This window comes from Sminthopsis crassicaudata, chromosome 6 (genome assembly GCF_048593235.1).
Source record: "Sminthopsis crassicaudata isolate SCR6 chromosome 6, ASM4859323v1, whole genome shotgun sequence".
Taxonomy (NCBI): domain Eukaryota; kingdom Metazoa; phylum Chordata; class Mammalia; order Dasyuromorphia; family Dasyuridae; genus Sminthopsis; species Sminthopsis crassicaudata.
This window is the reverse complement of record NC_133622.1, coordinates 16,794,447-16,804,555: the sequence shown is the minus strand read 5'-3', so window position 1 is coordinate 16,804,555 and position 10,109 is coordinate 16,794,447. Positions and strand designations below refer to the sequence as shown.

Below are 10,109 nucleotides of genomic sequence, written 5' to 3'. Positions count from 1 at the left end.
TGGGAAGGATGGAATGGGAAACTGAGGAAAGAACAGAAGGTCCCAACTGTGCATTCTGACCTGGAGGGAATCTGGCAAAGTGCTTCCAGAGCTGGCCAGAGTAGTCAGGAGGGTCGTGGTGGTGGTGCCGATGTTGGAGCCCAGGGTCCGGGGGTACGCTCTCTCCAGGCTGATCACTCTGATGCCTAAGGGGAGGGGGAATACAGATTCAGTCCTGGCTGGGAATGACTCAGCATGGCAAGACCAAGGGTAAAAATGGAGACATGGACATGGGCAAGGGGAAATGGGGGGGGGGGGGAAGGGAGGACTCACCAAATAGAAGAATGATGGCAGAGCTGCTCTGCACCAGAAATGTACTCCCAGCTCCAACAAGAATGGTGAGGTAGTCCTTCAGCCAGGCAAAAGGAAAAGGAACATCTGGGGGAAAGAAGAAAAGGCCACGTTTGTCCACGTGTCCTGACAAATCGCTATTTCATCCTTACCAAAAAAACCTCTGGGAGGTAGATTTTATCCTCATGCTAACAGAGGAGGAAAGTGCGGTAAACAGAAGACAAGTGACTTACTTGGAGGATTTGAATTCATATTCCTTTCTCTAAGCCCTCTGTGCTATCTCTTACAGTCAGCCCATTCCTTCTTGCCTAATAACTGCTCTTTAATTTTATTAATAACTGTGATGATTTTTAGGATTTTAATGAGAACATCTGATTATTTTGGGTGGCCAGAGAGGGCCACCACAGCCATGCTCTGCCCGCTTGATTCCTTTTCCTTGGACATTCTTCTTCTGTGTTTGTGTATAAGGTAGGAGGGAGATGGAGCAGCATGGGACTATCTTCCCTGGCCAACTACTGAGGACAGTGACATTTCTAGAGCCCTTTTGTATTTACAATGACCTTAGCGATGATTTCTTTATTTACAAATTCATTTTATCAGAACATAGAATCTTCAAACTTAGAGACAGAAAAAGTAGAGGACCAGAGGAAGGCCCAGGAAGGGAGGAATTCTACCTGTATTGATGGTCTTCTTAATCACCGAAGCAATTTGTCCCTTGAGCATGGAGTTCAGGACCTTGACAATCAGGATCAAACAGGTGCACAGGACCAGCAAGGAGAGGGCCAGAAGAATGAGTCCAATGGTCAGGTCAGAGAGACCGACATCCACAAGTGCGTGTTTGCCTGTAGGAACCAGAGCAGCCACCCGTCATCATCTCTCTCTTCTTCATCACTTAACCCAGATACAGAGCGTTCTATAGAGCACAAGCTCTTACAGAAATTGGTTGTAATTCACAGGTTTATATAATTCCCCCCAAAAGATCTCAGGAGATATTGAAATTAAATACAAATAACATATAGCCCTGGTCCCACACAGATTTTATAAAAAGCCATTTTGGATTTCTAAAAAGACTTAAAATGTGAGGACATGAGGGTTAACTGAACGATTTCCTACTCACACTTTGCAATGTTCTGTTTAGATGTTGTGTTCATGACGGACCAGGTCATGTTCCCATTGGTCCAGGAGAAGCTGGGAGAGGTGCAGTTTTCTGGTGAGGGAACAGTAACATTTCTTAATGCCTAGATGACACAATAAAGGAAAAAAAGCTTGTTATTGAAAATAGTTTTTTTGGAAAAATCGATTTCATTGCACATGGCCTACTAGCCAATGAATCCTCACTTTCCCAGTCTTCTCTACTCCACCTTCCCCATAATGCTTAGAAAAGGCCTTTGGTCTCTGTGCTTGGTCAATAGACCATGGAGCATCTAAAGTCCAGACTCTGGGTTACTTCTGAAGGTCAGCCCAGCTCTGCTCAGCCTGAGCACTGTTACCCTGGAATGGGGACCTGAGCATCACTTGCTTTAGCTCTGTCTTAGAGAAGCATTCTGCTCCACAGAGTCTGAGGTAGAACTAAGGCAGGGTGAGGAGAGCTTTGGTATAGAGCTGATATTTACCACATATTTTACTGTTTTACACCAAGTCTTTATCAGGCTCTTGTTTTTGGCTGCCTCATTTCCCATAGCAATTTCATTTATGACTTTTTTATCCAGCTGGAAAAGCAACACACATGAGGAAAGAGTTAGCTTGTTCCTCACCTATAATTTGTGAATGAAAAGTTACTCTCCCAGGGGCTCCAGTGCACAGAAGACAAAACCCTGATGTATATAAAAGGGAGACAGATTGTTCTCGTTCCCCAAGGACCTCACTTCTACATGGGACTGTCTCATCTTAACCTGACCCGCATCAGGTCAGATAGACCCTTTTGCCCTATTCTGGGGGGCCAGTACCACCAGCTCCTTGAAGCCTTGAAGGGGCTCGCATTTGGTCATCATATTTCCCAGTGCCTGGTTCAGAAAGGCAACAAAGCGTCCAACAAAACAGTGATTGGGCCCCAAATGGCAGAATGGGGGTGCTGAAGAACACAACTGCCAATGTGGAGGGCCAAGCAAGCCCCTTAGCTCCACTCCCTCAAATAAAATGGGGGAGTCAGAGCAAGGAAAGGCATGTCTAACCGGCACTACAGATTGGGGGAAGAGACTTAGAGCTCTGCTTTCACAGGAACCTAGTCCAAGAGTGACACCATTTCATTCTCATATTAAAATCAGAGGGAGTCTTGATGCTCACCCGGATAATGAGTTGGGTGAAGGGATCGGTGATGACTTTCAGGAGGTCAGGGGCATTTTCCCCGCTCTTGATATTAAAGGTTTCCACGATGGGATCGGTGAGGTGGTAGAGGTAGCCAGTGACCACCTCCACGGGCAGCAGCACCAGCACTAACAACCAGTTAAAGTAATCGTGGACAGTCGCTCCAGCAAAAGCCCTAAAGCAGTGAGAAAAAAACAAAGCAATTAATGTGATGGGTTTTTTTCACTCTGAAATTATACCCCCCCATCCTTTCTTATGGCCCAATAGCATTCCATCACAATCACATGCCATAAAGAATGTCTGAGGCCAGATTTTAACTATTCTTCTTAATCTTAATGAAATCATTATCAATTCAAGGTTATTGAAATCGCAGCTGAATTATGTGAACTTCTGAGTAGTTATTCCACACTCTGAAAGAACCATTGGAAGAGCAAGATGAGTATCTAGAGCAGAGTAAAGATTCTCACCTTTATAAAATACAGTTACAGCAGTGATTAAAAAAAAAAAAACAAAGCTTCATACCCTCGGAACCCATTTCTGTCTCCAGCCTGCATGAGGGCCACGATGGTCTTGGTCACTGGAGTCCCAATACTGGCTCCTATGATGATGGGAATGGCTGCCTTTACTGTCAGCACTGTCAAAGGAAAAAAAGAAAATGAAAATAAAATAGGGAAATTCATAGGGAAAAGCTTCAACAAGCCAAGGAATCAACTTAAAAAAAAAGTTAGGGAAGCTATGAAGACCAAGAAAGAGGAATCTTTTCTACAATGTCTCCAACCAGTCAGTCACCCAGTCTTTGCTTGAAGATCTGGGTGAAGAACAACTCACTACAGCTGCAACCAGGTGCCCACGGCTCTAAGTGGGGCAGGGCAACTGGACCTTTACTCATAGCAAGAAAACGAGACCACTGGCAGCAATGTTGGGATATGTGGGCATGGCTCGGATCGAGACTGTAGCAAGAGCTCTGTCCCAAGCTTGGAAGGATGGAAAATCGGGGAGATGATGACTCTGGGGCACATAGGGAACAATTTCACAGTTCTAAAATTTCGCATGAAGTTATTTCAAGAGATCCAGTTTGGCATAGGTACTGGGACACTGGGGGAGAGGGGAACGTGCTGACTCACGTGAAGAGGATACCAGGCTGACAACAATGGATGTAGAAGTGCTGGAACTCTGCACCAGGACTGTCACCAGCACGCCAATCATCAAGCCAGCCACAGGGTTGTTCAACACTGAACCATCTTGGAAAATCTTCCCAGCCATTTTTCCTGCAAAGAGAATGGAAAATTTTAAATTATACGTGGTTATATTAGGGACTTCTGGGCCATAAACCAAATTTAGAGGCCCCTGTGGGGGAAGGAGGAATGAAGAAGAGTCACTGGCTGCTGAGGAAGGCAATGTGGCAGAGGACAGTGAGGGCTGAATTTGCTTAGAGCGGGGCTTGACACAAATGATCTAGAAATGCTTATTCCCTTTCCTGATATGGGTTATTAGAGGAAAGAGAGACAGAGACAAAGGGAGGGAGATTGGGAAGAATCTGTGGAGAGGGGGTTAAGGAAGGTCTCCAGGAGGCTGATTTGGACAAAAACGACCCCAATTTTTCTAGTTGCTTTCCGGGGACAAATTTGACTTCTTACTCTTCCCACTTGAAACCATTTCTGTTGCCAACACAACATCTAACATCCAAAGATGCATCTAACACAGATGCCAATCTCTGAATCCAAAGCTATGATTCAGACATCAATGCAAAGATACAGAGGGTCACCCTCAACGCAACTTTTATCTGATGACCTAAGGTGCCCAACTATCACATCCTTCCACACAAATTTTTGATTCCTATTCCCTAAAGTGTCTTTTCCCCAAAGATTAGAGTGTAAGTAGGGAAGAGGGAAGAGAGAAGGGCAGAAAGAATGGAGAAGCATCCATGTCTCTGGAGTGGATGAAAAGATGAGACATCTTGGCCAGGAAGAGTTTAAGAAAGGGGACATTACTTGGGTTGAGTTGGCCAGTTGGTTGGCTACATGTTGAACCAAAATCAACTCTTAAGCTACAAAAGCCACGCAGAAATTTTTGATCTGTGCTGATATCGCTTCTCATACCTCCAACCAGTTGGAAAGCGCTGCCGAGAACATCCAAGGAACATACAAAGAAGTAGAGAAATCCCAGGAGGAGGATCCCTTTTCCGAACTCTCTGAAGACAGCAATTATTTTCCCTGTGGTGTCTTTCTCTGCAAAAACAAAGAGTAAGTGAATAAGCTTTTATTCAACACCTACTCTGTGCCAGCCCCTGTGCTAAAAGCTATACAAATTGCTTTAGTTATTGTGTCCATATATGTAAAGCTTGCTCTTGTGCAAGTGCGCACACACACACACACACACACACACACACACACACACACACACACAAAGGATCTGGCATTTTCTGGAATCTTGTCCTATCTCTTTCTAGCCAAGAGAAGGCTGGCTGGGGTTTTGCTTTTGTAAATGTTCCCAATGATGCTAGCCAAATCTAGGAGGTTCAGCCCTTAGCTGCTGTTAATCCTGCCCCAGCTCTTCTCTGAGGCCAACAATGCCTCATCTTCCCGAGTTCAAATTGGATCTCAGAGGCTTATTAGTTGTATGACCTTGGGCAAGTCACTTCTTCCTTACCTCATTTCCTTATCTATACACATGGTCACTACAGAAAATGGCAAAGTATTCTAGGCTCTGTCAGGAAAATTGCAGAGAGAACTGAACAATAACAGAAGAACAGCTGGCGTTACCTGACCACTTGATCCCTGAGTCCCTAAAGTCAGGAACATCCTGTAAGTCTTGCTCCACCACTGGCTCTTCCACCACTGGCTCTTCCACCACTGGCTCTTCCAGCACTGGCTCCTCCATCAATGCAATTTCACAAAAAGATGACAGAACCTCTATCTTACTTATAGGAGAATGGGCATTATCTGTAAAAGAAAGTAAAAAACCATCAGGAATAAGGTCCATTTCCCCAGGGGAGGAGTGGAAGATAGCAATGTCATGAGAGAACAGTACTCACTGCTAGGGCTTCTTTTATCTAACTTTGTCTTTTCCAGATATAGTGGATCTTCAGTGCTCTTCTTAGCATCACAGTGGGAGTTTTCCAATGGAGATAGAGGTAGAGTTTCCATGGTCTGAATAATAAAATTTAAAACAAAGTATGCATCACCATTTTAGATCACCATGGACCGCAGAACAATTAATCACACAATAATAGCATCAACAAAACAAAAACCAAAAAATAAGTTCTAGAGCTCATTAAAACTCATTAAAAAACAAAGAAACAAATGGGGCCATTTTGTAAATTTCGTCCATACATTCGGCTGTGCTATTACATCATCCCTTCTCCCTGCATTCATCCTTTCTTTCCTCCTGCCCCAACTTCATAATAAATCACTAATCCTGGTCTTAGTCATTGCCCTCCTGGATTCCTCTACTCTTCCTCATTAATGTCTAACGTGTAAGTGTCTCATTCAAGTATCATTTTACAGATGAAGGAACTGAGGCTACTGCAGAAGGAGTCCCAATATCTTCCAGATGGGAAATAGCAGATCTTCTGCCTCCACAGCCAGTCCCATTCCTACTCCTAACTTCTGCTCCCTCTGGCCATCCTTGCCATCAACACTGCATTAAAATTTTGTATCCTTTCTCTCTTGGCATTAATTAGCCCACTGCCCTCACCTACAGAAGCCTGGAGCTTCTAAACCCTTCTAACATCCAAGGGGACCAATCCTTCCCATGTGCATATTCCCCTATAAAAACTGCCTCCCCATAAGCCTGATAATTGACCCACATCAAAGCCCCAAAGCTACTGAAAAGTGATAGCTCTATGACTCCATTTTTTTTTCTTGCTGAGGCAATTGGGACTAAGGGACTTGCCTAGGGTCACACAGATAGGAAGTGTTAAGTGTCTGAGGTCAAATTTGAACTCAGATCCTCTTGATTTCAGAGCTGGTGCTGGATCCACTGAGCCTCCTAGCTGCCATTCTTCCATTCAGAAAAAAACCCTCCTTCCAGGGAGAGCAAATAGCCAACCATCCCTTCCCCACAAACCCTGATCCCCCCTCAGGATAACCTTGTGAAATCCCTGGGGATCTGGGCTGTGGGCACACTCTGCCCACTCAATAGACAGCAGAAAGAAATATTTGGATGTCTAATAAATAGCCTGTGCTTCTTTAATCTCAAGACCTAAAGAATCAAAAGCTGAAATTTAGTGATTAGTGAAAACTGATTAGTGAAAACCCCAATTGCCTCAGGGGAAAAAAAAAAAAGAAATCTAGTGATTAAAAAAGGAGGTAGGGCTCCTGTTCTCACCTCCTAGAACCCCCCACCCACCATCAGCGCATTTCCAAGCCAACGTTTTCCTCAGGTTCTCATTCATTTTGCAGAAAGAAATGCAAACTAGGGAGAAGCAGAGCAGGGGGTCCAGTGCATTAAAAGGTTGATGTGTAATGAGGATCCATTGGTCTTTATTGGGGTTCAATCAAGAATTTCGAGACTTTGGGCTGATCACTTGGTTCACCCTTCACTTTAGTATCTTGTTCACACAAGGCACATCACTGAACTTCCTAGTGGCCCACACCATTGTCTAACTATCCAAGTTGAAGAGGTGTCAAGTAGCCTTGGTGGGCAAGTCCTTCATCCTCCATTCCCTTTATTGATGAGTTCACAGGTCTAGTCCCAAAACAGCCTTCCAAACAACCCAAACAAAACCAGACTCGGAAAAGAAATGCTGCACCTAGATAGCAAACTCTATCACATTGCTTGTCATCTAGGAGAGGGGAAGGGAGAAAAAGTGTAGCTCAAAATCTTATAGAAGTGAATGTTGAAAATTATGTTTACATGTTATTGGAAAAAATAAACTACTATGGGGGAGAAGGGGGATGGAGAGGGAATCAAGAGTTGCAACAGAAGTATCTTCCTGGCCTCCATGGCACTTCTATTATATGTACTTACTCCCTACCCAACAGCTTTGCAGCTCAGAGCTGCTGCCGGGACTGCTGGCACTATCTGTGACTTCCAGGCCGATTCCTCTTTCACTTCAAGCCACTAGTCAGAAATGACCAAACTGTCCTGGTCAGTAGAGGCTTCCCTTCTCCTCAAGGAGTTGCAAGACCAATCTATCATCTTCCAGTTCTGCAAGAATCCCCAGTGATAAACCATAAAGCCCTCACTGGGCCTGATCTGCACCTACTGTCTTTCTACATTATTCCTCCAGACTGGGAAATGTGACCTCCAACATTCAAATGCACAGTGGTGACATTGGCTTAATTAGTGAAGAGAATCTATCCAGCAAATTGTAGATCATACTTTGAGATTGAGGAGAGAATTTCAGGGGGAGGAAGGATGAGTATGTGAGGTGAAGTGTCACCCAAGTAATCAATCAACAACTTTTCCTTTAAACATCATCCTCTTCAGATGGGGAACCATTTTTCCCCATTTACCCATCAGTTATCATTCTTTCAGCACTGTGTGCTAAGTTAACTAAGGACTATGGATGTGCTATTTTCTATTCTTGTACATAATCACTAAAGTCCTTCAAAGATCAGCTCAAAAAATAGCCTTTTACTTGAAACTTTCCCTGAACTTTCTCTGTCTCTGTTTTTCTCTGTCTGTCTGTCTGTCTTTCTCTGTCTCTCTCTGTCCCCTCCCTCCATCACTACCTCCCCCAGACATGAATCTCTAACAAGATACAAATACTAATATTAGAAAAATCTAGGTGCTGCACTGCGTATAATGCTGCACTTGGAATGAGGAAGGCTTTCAAATCTAACCTCAGACACATGATAGTTTGGGATCCTTATTTCCTCCGTTCCTTAAGTATAAAATGAGCTGGAAGAGGAGATGCAAACCACTCTAGGATCTTTACCAAGAAAACCCCAGATGCAGTGATAAAGAGTTGGGCATGACTGGACAAACAACAATATTATTGGCAGAGTAAAAGTGGTAAAAAAGTGGGCAGGAACTATGAACTTGGGGGCTCCCTGTGGAATGGGAGAATAAACTCTGGATCTAAAGTTAGAGCACTTGGTCCTAACTTTCTCTGTGACTTTGGAGAACAGTTATAGCTCACAGGTATACAGCATTTACTATGTTCTAGGCACTGTTTTAAAAACTTTACAAACATCTCATTTGTTTCTTACAAAATCCCAAAGTCATTCCCATCTGATCATCCTAGAAGTTTGCTATCACTTCAGTGTATTTCATTTTGCTTGAATTTGTGTACAACTTTCCAGGTTTTTCTGAAAACATCCTGCTCATCATTTTAAATAGAGCAATAATATTCTATCAGAAACACATGCCATAATTTATTCATCCATTCCCTAATCGATGGTCATCCCCTCAGTTTACAGTTTTTGTTCTGAGAAGAGAGCTTGTGTAAAGGGGACAAATATTTGGGGACAAATAATTAATAATTAAGGCTCAGTATGAGTGAATTAATTCAACTGCAAAGTGTCAACTTATAGAAATATACTAAGTGCAGGTAAAGTAAATAATCTTTATCTTATCAATTCCAAGGCTTTCATTCAATGAGCTTACATACTACTGAAATTTTGCTATGAATTTTGACTAAAAAAAAAAACCAATAACACCTTATTTTAAGTAGACTTCTCTAAAGTTCTGGCTTTCTACATCACGCCCATTCCTTTGTTTTTGAACATAGATAGGCATGTCCTCCCTGACTTCTCAGGAAGGTGAGAACCCCCAAAATGAGAGCCCAAAGTATACTACACACAAGGTGCTAACTCAGTGGAATTGAGAAGACAATGGGTACCTAGTTTACAAGTACTTAGTATAGTTCTAAAAGTTAACACCTTGTAGGATTAAATCAATCCTACTGAGCCTTAAGTATATTTCTCCAAAGCTGCTGCTCTTTACAAGCTGCTGAAAATATTTTTGTAGAACTTATAGGTTCCTTTTCTTTTCTAAAAAATTTCATTCAGGATTCATGGCTACTAGTGGTATTGCTAGGTTAAAGGATATACATGATTTTATAGCCCTTTGGGGAAGGTTCATGTTTTTAAAAAGGGGATTCTTACAGGGACTAGATGACTTATAATGTTTCTCTCAGCTCTGAAATTCTATGATTCTAGTAGTGATGTAACCCTGCTTTCTCTGATGCCTCAGTTACTTGCAGGGCTCACAGTAGGTTAGCACTTGGTAGGTGCTTGGCAAATATTAGTTGAATGAATAAAGAAAGAAGTAAATCTCTTTTCATTTAGCACTGGCCCCAAGAAAGAAATGAAAATGTTCTCATAGTTTTATGCACATTACCTTTCATTTATTCAGCAAAGAGTTAGTAAGAATCAGCTATGTGTAAAGTCCTCTATTAGACACTGGGTAAATGAAAGTAAAATGACAAATGAAAGCAAATTAAAGCAAAATGAAATGAAGGTAAAAATAAATAAATAAATAAATAAAAAGGCTTTCATTCAATGAGCTTACATACTACTGAAATT

At 42.6% G+C, this 10,109-nt stretch overlaps 1 protein-coding gene across 1 annotated transcript; it reads right to left on the bottom strand.

Annotated features, from left to right (window-relative positions):
• Positions 1-208: 208 nt before the first annotated feature.
• LOC141548059 (sodium-dependent phosphate transport protein 2B-like) lies at positions 209-7,030 on the bottom strand. Its single transcript, XM_074276836.1, has 11 exons — positions 6,985-7,030; positions 5,397-5,576; positions 4,734-4,862; positions 3,759-3,902; positions 3,157-3,268; positions 2,614-2,809; positions 1,944-2,039; positions 1,448-1,568; positions 1,005-1,172; positions 313-417; positions 209-228 (listed from the first exon to the last, which is right to left on the bottom strand). The coding sequence occupies exons 1-11, from the start codon at positions 7,028-7,030 to the stop codon at positions 209-211; spliced, it is 1,317 nt and encodes a 438-aa protein (XP_074132937.1).
• Positions 7,031-10,109: the final 3,079 nt, after the last annotated feature.

Excerpts from the sequence above, each read along its gene's own strand:
- LOC141548059 (XM_074276836.1), bottom strand. The coding sequence starts at position 7,030 with ATGAATGAGAACCTGAGGAAAACGTTGGCTTGGAAATGCGCTGATG. Across the intron at positions 3,269-3,758 it reads CAGCCTGGTATCCTCTTCAC|TGCTGACAGTAAAGGCAGCC; the intron begins GTGAGTCAGCAC and ends TTCCTTTGACAG. Across the intron at positions 2,810-3,156 it reads GACAGAAATGGGTTCCGAGG|GGCTTTTGCTGGAGCGACTG; the intron begins GTATGAAGCTTT and ends TCACTGCTTTAG.